Below are 16,162 nucleotides of genomic sequence, written 5' to 3' on the forward strand. Positions count from 1 at the left end.
ACAAATAGTGGAGCAATATCAGAAAGGAGTTCGACAGTGTAAAATTGCAAAGAGTTTGAACATATCATCATCTACAGTGCATAATATCATCAAAAGATTCAGAGAATCTGGAAGAATCTCTGTGCGTAAGGGTCAAGGCCGGAAAACCATACTGGGTGCCCGTGATCTTCGGGCCCTTAGACGGCACTGCATCACATACAGGCATGCTTCTGTATTGGAAATCACAAAATGGGCTCAGGAATATTTCCAGAGAACATTATCTGTGAACACAATTCACCGTGCCATCCGCCGTTGCCAGCTAAAACTCTATAGTTCAAAGAAGAAGCCGTATCTAAACACGATCCAGAAGCGCAGACGTCTTCTCTGGGCCAAGGCTCATTTAAAATGGGCTGTGGCAAAGTGGAAAACTGTTCTGTGGTCAGACGAATCAAAATTTGAAGTTCTTTATGGAAATCAGGGACGCCGTGTCATTCGGACTAAAGAGGAGAAGGACGACCCAAGTTGTTATCAGCGCTCAGTTCAGAAGCCTGCATCTCTGATGGTATGGGGTTGCATTAGTGCATGTGGCATGGGCAGCTTACACATCTGGAAAGACACCATCAATGCTGAAAGGTATATCCAGGTTCTAGAGCAACATATGCTCCCATCCAGACGACATCTCTTTCAGGGAAGACCTTGCATTTTCCAACATGACAATGCCAAACCACATACTGCATCAATTACAGCATCACGGCTGCGTAGAAGAAGGGTCCAGGTACTGAACTGGCCAGCCTGCAGTCCAGATCTTTCACCCATAGAAAACATTTGGCGCATCATAAAACGAAAGATATGACAAAAAAAGACCTAAGACAGTTGAGCAACTAGAATCCTACATTAGACAAGAATGGGTTAACATTCCTATCCCTAAACTTGAGCAACTTGTCTCCTCAGTCCCCAGACGTTTACAGACTGTTGTAAAGAGAAAAGGGGATGTCTCACAGTGGTAAACATGGCCTTGTCCCAACTTTTTTGAGATGTGTTGTTGTAATGAAATTTAAAATCACCTAATTTTTCTCTTTAAATGATACATTTTCTCAGTTTAAACATTTGATATGTCATCCATGTTCTATTCTGAATAAAATATGGAATTTTGAAACTTCCACATCATTGCATTCCATTTTTATTTACAATTTGTACTTTGTCCCAACTTTTTTGGAATCGGGGTTGTAATATTGAATCATTTCATTATTTTTAAGCCATTTTTGATCTACAGCATTTCTTTATATGTGCCTAAGACTTTTGCACAGTACTGTATATTTAACAGTTATCCCACTCAATCTTGTCGTACATGAGCTGATAGCCGACGAGCCGCGTAGCACCAAGCCATGTACGACAGGCTTGAGTGGAATAACTGTTTTATTCTATCCACATTCATTGGATTTTAAGAAACATATCTTTTTTTTTTTTTGCAAATCCGATCAATTTTAAAAATAATTTCCGCTTAGAACGTAAACAAACCGGCGAAATGACAGGAGCAATTTGTGAAAAATGCTCTAATAATAATAATAATTCTTGATTTTTTTAAATGCGTTCTTACCATCAAATACTTTCATTCCATATTTTGTTGCTTTTTTTGTATTTTTTGGGGTTTTGTTTTCGAGTAGTTTTTATTTCGTCCTCGGGTGGTTCACCAACATGCTCTGCCATTTTGTTTTTCTCTACTCATGGTATATGAGGTGATAGCCTGGTAGTAGAGTAGCCAATGAGAGCATGAGATTGCTCATATCCAGTGAATGTGGATCGAATATATAGAATATAAGTCTTGCCACTCGTCCTGCCTTGATCTCACCATTAGATTGTCCTTTTGCCAGTGTACTAGACATTTCCTGTCTGATTTGATTGCGATCCTTTGAATAAACCTGAACCATAGCACTCTTTGAGCTTCCACTGCTACTGATAGCATGTGAAAATTGTCATAAGGTGAAACCTTTTTGTCACATATCCTGGTCAACTGTCTTAAAGACTGAATGATTGGTTTGAAATTAAACGCAAGGGAAGAAGAAGAAGTTGTTGTGGATGATGATGATGATGATGATCAGCACCTGTGCTCGTGGGAGAGTTGATTTCCTGGCGAATGCTCCTCCCTAATTGGCTGATGGTCCTGGTCGTCTCGCGCTGTGGCTCCAAGATGTCTCGATACTTGGACACCATCAGGACAGAAATGAAATAAACCACAGCCAGGGCCAGGAACTGTGCCTGCTTCCCATCATCCTACAAAACACATCACAACACATCATTCAAGACTGCCGAGAAACTACATCGTTAATCTCCATTTAATACGTTAATACGCAACTCTATAAGGGGGTTTTATAGAAATCAGGAGCATTTGGAGGGTTAAGCACAGAGTAAATTAAAAAAAAAAAGACTCACAGGCTTTAACTCAAAGGCTTTACCTGTAAAACATAAATATGGGCTGTGTCTATCGTTCCTAATTATAAATATTGTATGCTGTCCTTTTCCAATTAAATACAATCTACAGTGTTCTGATTTATTTCCAATGTGTTTCAGTTCTTTAAGCATTAACATTTGATTCACTTAATCCTATTTATTACTGAGGGCTTTTTGTTTGTTTGTTTGTTTGTTTGTTTGTTTGTTTGTTTGTTTGTTTGTTTTTTAATAGTATTCACTTCATTTCTGCAAAAATGCTACCATATCAGGTGTTCAAAATTTTGTTAAATTCTGGGGAAGTATTTTTACCTTTTTCACCTTTAAAATATATTTTTCACATCAATACTTTAAGGTATATCACTGGACCATAATTGCCTTTTCGAATGAAAATTTGTAAGATGCACGATGTGGGCCATTCTCAAAAAATGTGACAAATTCAGTTTTAAACATGAAGTTTCTCTCTCTCTCTCTCTCTCTCTCTCTCTCTCTCAAACAATTAAGCCTGGCCTGCTATAATACATTTATTTTAGGAAAGAATTTAACAGAGCAGTAAAAAAAATAAATAATAAATAAAATAGTGAGACAACTTGTCTGCATTTGCAAAAATTTCATTTAGCCTAAATATACCAAAATGTCATTACCACCATGTGTCTAAATAAGGATGAGTGAAATTTGAATGAAAATAATTCCTTATTTTATGGAAAATAAGGAAAATAATTTTGTGGAAAATATCATGATCTTTGCTTCGATGGTTTTTGGCATATAGCCTAAAATATATGCGCAAGAATGTGTGCTTTCTTGATGTCTTTACCGTTACCCAAATGAGAAAATCATGCTGTAACTCAGGGCTTTGACGATAGAGGGTAGTTTAGCTACATGAAGAAGGACCAGGATGTTGAGCAGCCATTTTGAAAAAAAAAAATCACTGGTGCATGAATGTTGGAATCCAGGATACTGATCGAAATTTCGAGATGTCAGGGAAATTACCTCTTTGCCATTACTCCAAATTATAGAGATAATGATGCTGCATATTTAAAAAGTTTAGTTAGCCAGGTAGTAAGTGAGGATGGGATAATAAATGCATAATTTGTTTCTTTTTTTTTTCTGCACTCAGTGACCCAAAAATGCCATGAGATGCCTTTACCATTACCCAGTGTTACTCTACCCTATAGAGTAACGGTAAAGACATTATGGGTAACAGTAAAGACAACAACTGGGCATTATTTTTTTCATAATAATGATATCTCTTGCTTTGTGAATTCATGAAATATGTTGGGTTTTTTAATTAAATATATTTACAGGGATTGTAACTAAAATTAGTGGATACAATTTTTTTTAATGTCCTTACCATTACTTGTCACATTTTCTGAGTGGCCAATATGTACTTTTCTCAGTAAGGAGGGTGCCTGAGCGTATCACTTCAGTGACAATGCATGGTACAGTTTCGTAACCTAGTAGTTTCTAATCATTTAATTAATCCTTAATAGTTCTTTACTTTCAACAACAAAACACAAAGCTAAGAGTTGAAGGGATTACTGTATTAATAGGGGAGAAAAAAAAAGCTATCAGTTTGAACTTGCATGTTTACTTCCTCCAAATTTCATATGTTTCACAGAAACAGTTTTTGGATTCTCTCAGTTGCCTTACTGTACCTTACTGCATATTTATTTCTGAAATGTCTGGTATAACTCTTCCAGTCTGCTTTGGCAATCATAGTCAATTTTTATTGACACCTTTCTTCTAACTCTGATAGATGTGTGTTTGCCTTCAAATCAAGTCTAGAGGCTGAGATGGTCATGAAAAAAAAAGTATTTTCTGTTCTGATTGATTTGAATTTTTTTTGCACCCAGCTTTCAATTTTATCTGTTTGGATTTTTTTTTTTTTAATTGAAAATTAAAGGTACATTTTCCTACAACTCGCAAACCTTAGGGGTGGGGGGCATGGGGTTTGGGTACAAACTTTGGCACTAAATCAAGCATAGGTTAAACTGATATAATATAAATCTAATAAAACAAGATCAACTGTGAGCTACTGCTCACTTACGTATCCCCCCGCTCTCGCTTATATCAGAATGCAAGCAATCGAAGGAATAGGACACTTATTATGAATGTTGACTTAAACAAATAATGAACCCTGAAACAAGTAAGTAAAGAGCAGTGTTTTCTCCAAGGATTTCAAACAGCATCCTGGTAAACTGTCATTTTGAAATAGCATTTTGCTTCATGAAATAGCGTCAAAATCCACCCTATATGTTTTGTAAATACATTCAGTCGGTAAACAGGAAGTCGATGTGCGACAGACCTGAAAACGGTATACACGGTATAGAACCCCAAGCTGAAGCTCCATACCAAATATCAAGCAGTTGTAATTTGTATTTGCTGAGGAAAGTGTTACGAGAATTTTATAAATCCACGTTATGTTTCGTAAATACATTCAGTCGGTAAACAGGAAGTCAATGTGTGACAGACCTGACAATGGTATACATGGTATAGAACCCCAAGCTGAAGCTCAGCACCAAATAGCAAGCATTTGTGATTTGTAGTTGCTGAGAAAAATGTTAGGAAAACTTTGTAAATCCACCCTATATGTTTCGTAAATACATTCAGTCGGTAAACAGGAAGTCGATGTGCAACAGACCTGAAAATAGAATATACGGTATAGAACCCCAAGCTGAAGTTTGGTACCAAGTACCAAGTGGCTATGATTTGTGGTTGCTGAGATAAAGGGTGTTTTGAATGGACGGAGATATGGCAATATGGAGATACGGATGGATAGACAGAGGTAAACCAGTATACCCCCCCTCGGGGTATAATAATACAAAAATTTGTGTGATATTTCTCAAAAAGTTTTTGATGAAGCCAATAAATTCCCACTTAAGATCAAGTCACAAAGATACATGCAGTTTCTAAGAGAATGTATAATAAAGTGGAGCTTTTATTTCTGCTCTATTATCACTCACGACGTCTCGGAAGACGACGGCACGCAGACGGTTGATGTCCACGTCCTGCAGGAGACGATCCGGGTCCTTAATGGGAGAAATGTTACTCGGGAAATTCTCTAAGGAAGTCTAAAGTAGAACAGTAATATGTGAGTCAACACACTTCATCTCAGTACACTGAACTTTCATTAACACACTGAGGGTAGAAACAGAAAGGTGCAAACTGTGTCACGCAGCTGTTTCAGGAAAAAAAAAAAATATATATATATGGGCAGAACTACATTGATTTAGAATTAATCAATGTACCATCATTTCAATATCGCCTGATAGAGTGTATTAATTACAGGCAAAGTTCTCTGTACTGGGACACTCGGGTTCTTCCACTCCAAATTTGGCAAACCATGTCTTCATGGAGCTCGCTTTGTACATGGGAGCACAGTCACGCTGGAACAGGCTTGGGTCTGTTTGTTCCAGTGAGGGGAAATTATTATTCTACAGCATACAAAGACATTCTAGCGAACTGTGTGTTTTTAAATTTGTGGTAACAGTTTGGGGAAGAACCACATATGGGTGGAATGGTCAGGAGGTGTCCATATACTTTTGGCCATATAGTTTGCAATAGAGTATGAAAGGATGCAATATGAAAGAAAATTACTGAATAGACAAGAATAGAAGAGAATGTAACAGAATAAATTAGTGATAAGAAGAAACAGAATTGAATATAATAGAAGTTATAAAATGGAAGAGAGGAGAAGGGATTCAAAAAGAATAGAATAGAAATTACTGTCAGAATAGAATAGAACAGAAAAGGATGGAATAAAGCAGCAACGTGAAGGAACAGAATATAATAATAATAATAATAATAATAATAATAATAATAATAATAAAATAGCAATGCTATAGCTATAGAATTGAACAGAGTAACAAGGAATGTGATAAAGAATAGAATGATAATTTCTATTACATTAGATGAATATGAGTGATAAGAAGCAGTCTAATAGAATAGAAAGAAGAGAATATCATAGAAAAGAACGGAATAGAATCAAGTAGCAGTGAGAAGAAACAGAATAATAAATAGAATAAAATTGTAAAGACTACAGTGATACTACAGCAATGCTGTAGAAATTAGAAATTCTATCGTAATAGAACAGAAAACAATTACGAGCAGAATAGAAGAAAAAAGAATGGAATAAAGTAGCAATGATAAGAAATAGGATCGTGCATCAAATAGAATACTAAATTTTACAGTATTACTATAGTGATGCGAAAGTAATAGAATAGAATAGAATAGAGCAAAAAGGAATATGATAAGAAAGAATAGAATGTTAATTGATGTAACATAATAGTAATAGTATAAGAATAGAATAGAACAGAATAGAATCACTATCAGAACAGAAGATAAAAGAAAGGAATAAAGTAGCAATGAGAAGAAACAGAATAGAAAATACTCCATGGATACTCTTGAATAGAATAGAATAGAATAGAATAGAATAGAATAGAATAGAATAGAATAGAATGCAATTTAATAGAGGATAAAAGAATGGAATCAAGTAACAATGTGAAGAAAGAATAGAAAAGACTATAAGGACAGTATAGAACAGAAGAGAAAAGAAAGGAACCAAATAAAGTAGCAATGAGAAGAAATAGGATAGTAAATTCTTTAGTAAATTCTATAGTAATACTACAGCAATGCGGTGGTAATAGAGTAGAATCTATGCTACAGTTGTTTGGCAAATTAAGAGAACTCAAATCGGTTTTAAACCTCCAGTCTCACAGAGAGGACTTGATATTCAATAAGGAGAGCGAGCGAGACAGAGAGAGAGAGAGAGAGAGAGAGAGAGAGAGAATGAGCAAGAGAGACAGAGCAAGTGAGAGAGACAGAGAGAGCAAGAGAGAGACCGTGAGAGACAGAGAGAGAGAGCGAGAGAGACAGTGAGCGAGAGAGACAGAGAGAGCGAGTGAGAGAGACAGAGAGAGCGAGAGAGAGAGTGAGTGAGAGAGAGCAAGACAGAGAGAGAGAGACAGAGAGAGAGAGAGAGAACACCTTGCTGGAGCTCTGTACGCTCTCCTGAGATTTCATACTGGACACACAGGACTTGATTCCTCTGTCTCTGTGACGCTGTCTGCACTCTAAACAACTCCTCACTGCCACACAACACACTGAGAGAGAGAGAGAGAGAGAGAGAGAGAGAGAAAGAGAGAGAGAGAGGGGAAGGAGGGATATGAGATATTTATACATCCTGGTATACATGATTGTCGCTGTAAAAAACAAAAAAAAAGGAAACAGCAGTCAATTTAATACACTAAAGACACTATAGACACACTGATAGACAATCAGAGGAAGAAAAAGTGTGTGTGTGTGTGTGTGTGTGTGTGTGTGTGTGTGTGTGTGTGTGTGTGTGTGTGTGTGTGTGTGATACAGAGAGAGAGATGAAGGCAGTCTGGTAATGAACACAATAAGAATGGAAAAATGGCTGAAGACTGAAGCGTGAATAAAGCGTTGGAGAACTCATCGTTTTTGAAATAAAACAAACAGAAATGTTGGGGTTTTTTTCCTTTGAATTGTCAATTAAAATAATAATAAACTGCTCCATCTCCACAGGAATGGAGTCACACTGTGTACTGTGCATGAGTGGGTTTGTATATAATGTACATATCCACTATGATCTCTCTGTCTCTCTCACACACACACACACACACACACACACACACACACACACACTGACCAAGTCGGAGACACTGGCGCATCAGTCCTCCGGAGGACATGTTCTTCTCTGCCTCGATCTCGCTGAAGTTGAGTGAGCTGCCAAACACCAACACGTCCACCATGGACATGAGGCGCGTCAGGAAGGTCACGGCAGTCTCCGAGGACATCCCCTGTGTCGCCTCGATCGCCTCCATCTCCGCCTGGTAAACACACACACACACACACACACACACCAAATAAAATGCAGTGTAAAACAACCTAAAAACCGTTACCAGTTTATTCAGCATTTTTTATAATATTTCACGTCTTTATCCAACCGCCCACAATGACACTGCATACATCACAAATATTCATTTCAATAAGACTGTGTGAAATCTTCTGATGATCAGAAATGATCATTCAAATAATCAAATAACGGCCCTGACAGATGTGTGTAGCACAGAATTCACTGACTGGAGTTATAATGGCATAACAGTACAAGGCCTGGGCTGTGTCTTTATGGTCACAGGATAAAGGTAATAAGATTGTTGTGCTGGTGGGTGTGGCTGTGGGTGTGGTTAAACTATTCTTTATTTCTTGATATTTCATAACCATTGCTATGGTTAAGAACCTGGGAAAGAATGATGTATATGAAAAAAAAAAACGTGCGGACACACACATACGTTTTTTTTTTTAAATTAAAAAAAGCCCAACAACAGAGGTGAGGTTTGAATGAATACATCATCAGCACGTGTGGTGTCCAGTCAAATCATCTCCTCTGTCATTCTCCTTTAAAAACCAAAAGACATTTTCTTCATGACGTACAGTTACACATCAAGGTGATATTATAGCGGTAGAAATATAGCAACTACCTGGTTTATAAAACTTGTGGGGAAAAAAAAAATACGGTACTCTGGGTGTTCAGTCTCTACACCAGCATTTGTGTCATCAAATTTCTCACCACAATGACAGTAATATAAGAACGAGCCCCATTAATTCCACAATTATATTCGATAGTTCATGCGTCAACTGTCCGAGTTCTTTCTTCTGGTTTGCCTTTGCTTTCGGAAAACACCATCTGCACTTCACATCTCCATTTAGTGCATTTTCGTTCACAATTTGTCACTGAAATGTGTTTGAAATGTCTCTCCAACCCCAGCTTTTGCTTGTCACCATCATCTCGCACGACTGTTTCATTACTGGGCATGAAAATAGCAGCTGGGTTCGAACAGGAACAGGGTTAGTGAGACACTGATACACTGGTGTTATGTCACTGAGCCATCCATGATTACAAAATGGAGCGCTGATTGGTGGCACTCTTTTCTTTTGAGAGCCTCTGGAATGGAAAAAACCTTCAGAGTGAACACTCAGGAGGGTCTAGAAAAACACTCCGGACACACACACTGAACACACACACTGAACACACACACTGAGGATACACATACTGAACACACACGCTCCGGGTACACACTCTGAACACACACACTGCGGACACACACAGACACACACACACACACACTGAACACAAACACACATGCTCCAGACACACACACACTGAACACACACGCTGAACACACACACTGCAGACACACACACTGAACACATGCACGCTGAACAAACACACTCCGGACAAACACACTCCAGACACACACATGCTGCGGATACACACACACACACACACACACACACACACACACACACACACTGAACACACACACACTGAACACACACACACACACTGAACACACGCTGTGGACACACGCACTCACACTGAACACACACACACTCACACTGAACACACACACACTCACACTGAACACTGCGGACACACACACTGTGGACACACACACACTCCGGACACACACACACACTCCGGACACGCGCTGCAGATACACAAACTCCGGACACATGCTGTGGGGACACACACACAGGACACACACACTGAACACACACGTGCGCACTGTGGACACACACACACACGCACTGCGGACACACACACACACACACACACATGCTGTGGACACACACATGCGCTGCGGACACACACACACGCGCTGCGGACACACACATACGTGCTGCGGACACACACACACACGCACACACGTGCTGCGGACACACACACACGTGCTGCGGACACACACACCCACACGCGCTCTGCGGACACACACACACACACGTGCTGCAGACACACACTGTGGCTGGTGAGTGAGTGTACCCAGGACACTTGACCTCTCTATCAACTGTGAGTTAGAAATCTGGAAGTGACGGCACTACAGGAATATTAAACATCCCTCTCTACTGCTTCCGAAAGGAAATTCATTTACACTCAGAAAAAAATAAATAGTACGAAACTGGACCTTTTCCTGTTGCCGGGTGGTACACTAATATTTTGGATCTTCATTGATTTATATATTTATTTCTTTTATTTTGACTTTATTTTTCACCTGAAATTCCAACAAATGGATCTTTTTTTTTTTTTTTTGTAGAGTGAAGCTTTAAAGGTGACCTTTTTACAGATTAAAGACATTAATAAAGGGACAAAGGAAAGGTACAGTCTAGCGCTGAGAGTGTAGAATGAGTTCAATGCTTCAATTAACTGTTTTTTTATTATTATTATTATTCCCAGGACAAATTTACTGTAGAATAAAAAAAAAAAAAGACTGTCACTCCATCTATGTCACTCAGAGTAGGGTCGAGGGATATCATGCATCATGATAAAAAAAAGGGTGTCACGATGAAATCACAACCCAACATTATTAAAGTTGTTATATTTATTATTATTGCATCCACATTCACTGGATATGTGCAATCGTGTGCTCTGATTGGCTACTCTACTACTTGGATATCAGCTCATATACCACGAGTAGAGAAAAACAAAATGGCGGAGCGTGTTACTGAATCAACCAAGGACGAAATAAAAACTCTACTCGAAAACAAAACCCAAAAAATACCCCCCCAAAAAAGCAACAAAATATGGAATGAAAGTATTTGATGGTAAGAACGTGTCTTTTTTTATTTTTCAAGAATTATTATTATCGCATTTTGCCAGTTTGTTTACATTCTAAGCAGAAATGATTTTGTTAGACATTTTGTATCAAGTTTTTATTTATCGAATTTGCAAAAAATATCAATAAAAATGCTCCGTTTCTCAAAATCCAGTGAATGTGGCTAGAATAAAATGGTTATTCCACTCACTCTCATTGTATATGGATGTGAGCCGCTCTTGTACAACTCGATTTCATGGAATAATTGTTAATTATCTGAAACTTATTAGCTTGTTTGGTCACTTGAATTGGGTTGGTTTGTATAGGTAATTGTATGTGGCCGAGTAAAATTAAGGATTAATTTCACGAGTGATTTCGAAGTTTTGAAAATTGCCCGAGTCGCGAGTGAAATTGATCCTTAATTTTACGAGGAACCATCACTGCAAAAAGTAAAATCTAACCAAGATTAAATATCTTAAATCAAGGCAAAATATGCTTGTTATTTGTCTGCCAAGATAATTAGGGCCCGAGCCCTATGGGCGAAGGCCCTATTGTTCTTGTAAGAGTTCACTATTATTAGGGCCCGAGCCCTATGGGCGAAGGCCCTATTGTTCTTGTAAGAGTTCACTATTATTAGGGCCCGAGCCCTATGGGCGAAGGCCCTATTGTTCTTGTAAGAGTTCAATATTATTATTCTTCCGTCTTCTTCTTCTTCTTCTTTATTTTTCTCCGCTGTTGGGCCATTTTCGGGGCGCTTGCCATGGGCGAAAACGTACGAAATTTGGCACCAGTTCCGAGAATTGCCACCGCTACTCAGAACCAAAAGCCCAAACTTGGCCGGGGCTCAGGGCCTCTATAGCGCCCCCTAAGTCGTTGTGATTTTGGTCTCCCGCATTAAGGTGCCTGGTTGCCATGTAGTTTGTAGTAGTGGCATGCCATTTGGTACGCATATGTATCTCACTAAGCCGGACAAAAATGTAATGCCAATGCATTAGCCACGCCCAACAGGAAGTGAGGTAATTTCACTTTTGTGCGAAATGCGTGGCCACGAAGACGGCGCAACTCCTCCTAGACCGTTCATAGGAATGTCACCAAAATTGATTGACATCATCTACAGACATGGCTGACAAAAGTTACTAAATACGTTTCACGTAGCATAAACCGTTCAGAAGTTATACGTCAATCAATTTTCGATGCAAAATTTTACATGCTTAAAAATTCATAACAAATCTTCTAGTTGCTCAAAACTGCTCATACTTCACACGCACATCACTCATTGGGCTTCTGACATGTTACCCAATTTCTGTGATATTTCGCCACTGGGGGCGCTATTTTTGGGCAAAAAATCCAATCTTTCCTCAAATTTGGTCAAACTTCACGGCCACCCTCTTACTACCTCCCATGTCATGTATACCACATTTTGGGTATTTTCGTCCATGGGGGGCGCTGTTTTTGGCCGACGCAATTGCTCCAAAACGGGTTTTTGGTAAATTATTCCATAATGCTTTCCCTTCACACCACTACCTTGTGATAGTACGTTGCTGTTGTAGACACTTATTTTTCCAACTCATAATCGCTCATGTGCCGCATAGCGCCACCTACTGACATGGGAAAAACCAAAAAATTTATTCTTCAAAAATCTATATCTCATCTTCTATTTACTCAATTGTCATCAAACTTCATACGCTAACTCTTCATAGCTCACCTGACATATACGCCAAATTTTGTGCACTTTCGCCCCTGGGGGTGCTGGTTATGGCAAAAATGATATTGCAGCTTCTGATTTGTCAAACTTGGCAAGCAAATTCTTTACAAGACCCTTTTTGGGGCGCTTGCCATGGTCGACAACGCACGAAATTTGGCTCCTTTTTCTTAGACTGCCACCGCTACTGAGAACCAGAAGCCCAGATCCAGGCGGGCCTCAGGGCCTCTATAGCGCCCCCTAAGTCGTTGTGATTTTGGCCTCCCGCATAAAGGTGCCTGGTTGCCATGTATTTTGTAGTAGTGGCATGCCATTTGGTACCCATATGTATCTCACTAAGCCGGACAAAAATGTAATGCCAATGCATTAGCCACGCCCAACAGGAAGTGAGGTAATTTCACTTTTGTGCGAAATGCATGGCCACGAAGACGGCGCAACTCCTCCTAGGCCGTTCATAGGAATGTCACCAAAATTGATAGTCATCATCTACAGACATGGCTGACAAAAGTTCCTAAATACGTTTCACGTAGGATAAGCCGTTCAGAAGTTATACGTCAATCGATTTTCAATGCAAAATTTTACATGCTTAAAAATTCATAACAAATCTTCTAATTGGTCAAAACTGCTCATACTTCACACGCAAATCACTCATTGGGCTTCTGACATGCTACCCAAATTCTGTGATATTTCGCCACTGGGGGCGCTATTTTTGGGCAAAAAATCCAATCTTTCCTCAAATTTGGTCAAACTTCACGGCCACCCTCTTACTACCTCCCATGTCATGTATACCTCATTTTGGGAATTTTCGTCCATGGGGGGCGCTGTTTTTGGCCGACGCAATTGCTCCAAAACATGTTTTTGGTAAATAATTCCATAATGCTTTTCCTTCACACCACAACCTTGTGATAGTACGTTGCTGTTGTAGACACTTAATTTTCCAACTCATAATCGCTCATGTACAGCATAGCGCCACCTACTGACATGGGAGAAACCAAAACATTTATTCTTCAAAAATCAATATCTCATCTTCTATTTACTCAATCTTGATCAAACTTGATACGCACACTCTTAACAGGTCACCTGACATATCTCCCAAATTTTGTGAACTTTTGCCACTGGGGGCGCTGTTTTCGGGCAACAATTTATATCTCGGCTTCTGATTGGTCAAACTTGATCAAACTTGACACAACAACTCTTCATAGGTCCCTTGACATGTATACCAAATTTGGTGAACTTTCACCACTGGGGGCGCTCATTGCGCTGTAGAAGTTGCAGGAGAGGTGTTTACAATCATGAGGCACCAGGAGTATGTTGTTTTGGTTGCCTTAAACACACATGACTTGTGGGGAATGGGTAGGCAGTCGGGAGCAAGTGTTGCAGCGTTACATACAGACTAATAGATGTCTAACAGAAGACAATCCTATGTAGCTATAGCTTGGTGACTGATGAGGTAAATACATTAATTTGGTTGGGAAGCCATGGCATAAAATGTTCTGTCCATGACAACATCTCAGCGCACCGTGTACTCTGTGTCCAATTCTGTGCTTTGTCGCCATTGTGGGAGTAATGTCTCTTGCCGAAGACGCTGTGGAAGGTTTTTCGCGGGGACGCATGCCCCCGCCCCCCTTGGCCGCTGGCGCGAGGGCCCGTCGAGGCCGCTTGCGGCTTTAATTAGGGCCCGAGCCCTATGGGCGAAGGCCCTATTGTTCTTGTAAGAGTTCACTATTATTATTCTTCCGTCTTCTTTATTTTTCTCCGCTGTTGGGCCATTTTCGGGGTGCTTGCCATGGGCGAAAACGCACGAAATTTGGCACCAGTTCCGAGAATTGCCACCGCTACTCAGAACCAAAAGTCCAAACTTGGCCGGGGCTCAGGGCCTCTATAGCGCCCCCTAAGTCGTTGTGATTTTGGTCTCCCGCATTAAGGTGCCTGGTTGCCATGTCGTTTGTAGTAGTGGCATGCCATTTGGTACGCATATGTATCTCACTAAGCCGGACAAAAATGTATTGCCAATGCATTAGCCACGCCCAACAGGAAGTGAGGTAATTTCACTTTTGTGCGAAATGCATGGCCACGAAGACAGCGCAACTCCTCCTAGACCGTTCATAGGAATGTCACCAAAATTGATAGACATCATCTAGAGACATGGCTGACAAAAGTTACTAAATACGTTTCACGTAGCATAAACCGTTCAGAAGTTATACGTCAATCAATTTTCACTTCAAAATTTTACATGCTAAAAAATTCAGAACAAATCTTCTAATTGCTCAAAACTGCTCATACTTCACACGCTAATCACTCATTGGGCTTCTGACATGTTACCCAATTTCTGTGATATTTCGCCACTGGGGGCGCTATTTTTGGGCAAAAAATCCAATCTTTCCTCAAATTTGGTCACACTTCACGGCCACCCTCTTACTACCTCCCATGACATGTATACCCCATTTTGGGAATTTTCGTCCATGGGGGGCGCTGTTTTTGGCCGACGCAATTGCTCCAAAACGGGTTTTTGGTAAATAATTCCATCATGCTTTTCCTTCACACCACTACCTTGTGATAGTACGTTGCTGTTGTAGACACTTATTTTTCCAACTCATAATCGCTCATGTACAGCATAGCGCCACCTACTGACATGGGAAAAACCAAAACATTTTTTCTTCAAAAATCAATATCTCATCTTCTACTTACTCAATCTTGATCAAACTTGACACGCACACTCTTAACAGGTCACCTGACATATCTCCCAAATTTTGTAAACTTTTGCCACTGGGGGCGCTGTTTTCAGGCAACATTTTATATCTCGGCTTCTGATTGGTCAAACTTGACACAACAACTCTTCATAGGTCCCTTGACATGTATACCAAATTTGGTGAACTTTCACCACTGGGGGCGCTCATTGCGCTGTATCAGTTGCAGGAGAGGTGTTTACAATCATGAGGCACCAGGAGTATGCTGTTTTGGTTGCCTTAAACAAACATGACTTGTGGGGAATGGGTAGGCAGTCGGGAGCAAGTGTTGTAGCGTTACATACAGACTAATGGATGTCTAACAGAAGACAATCCTATGTAGCTATAGCTTGGTGACTGATGAGGTAAATACATTAATTTGGTTGGGAAGCCATGGCATAAAATTTTCTGTCCATGACAACATCTCAGCGCACCGTGTACTCTGTGTCCGATTCTGTGCTTTGTCGCCATTGTGGGAGTAATGTCTCTTGCCGAAGAAGCTGTGGAAGGTATTTCGCGGGGACGCATGCCCCCGCCCCCCTTGGCCGCTGGCGCGAGGGCCCGTCGAGGCCGCTTGCGGCTTTAATTAGGGCCCGAGCCCTATGGGCGAAGGCCCTATTGTTCTTGTAAGAGTTCACTATTATTAGGGCCCGAGCCCTATAGGGCGAAGGCCCTATTGTTCTTGTAAGAGTTCACTA

General features: G+C 40.1%; 1 protein-coding gene across 1 annotated transcript in view; it reads right to left on the bottom strand.

Moving 5' to 3' along the window:
• nbeab (neurobeachin b) overlaps positions 1 to 16,162 on the bottom strand; it is a 793,085-nt gene that overhangs the window by 496,830 nt on the left and 280,093 nt on the right. Inside the window, exons 25-28 of the mRNA XM_060943557.1 lie at positions 8,093 to 8,273; positions 7,411 to 7,526; positions 5,388 to 5,495; positions 2,082 to 2,250 (exon numbers count right to left, since the gene is read on the bottom strand). Of these exons, the coding sequence (XP_060799540.1) occupies positions 2,082 to 2,250; positions 5,388 to 5,495; positions 7,411 to 7,526; positions 8,093 to 8,273 (574 nt within the window). The remainder of the gene's footprint in view (positions 1 to 2,081; positions 2,251 to 5,387; positions 5,496 to 7,410; positions 7,527 to 8,092; positions 8,274 to 16,162) is intronic.

Source organism: Neoarius graeffei, chromosome 17, assembly GCF_027579695.1.
Source record: "Neoarius graeffei isolate fNeoGra1 chromosome 17, fNeoGra1.pri, whole genome shotgun sequence".
NCBI classification, from domain to species: Eukaryota; Metazoa; Chordata; class Actinopteri; order Siluriformes; family Ariidae; genus Neoarius; species Neoarius graeffei.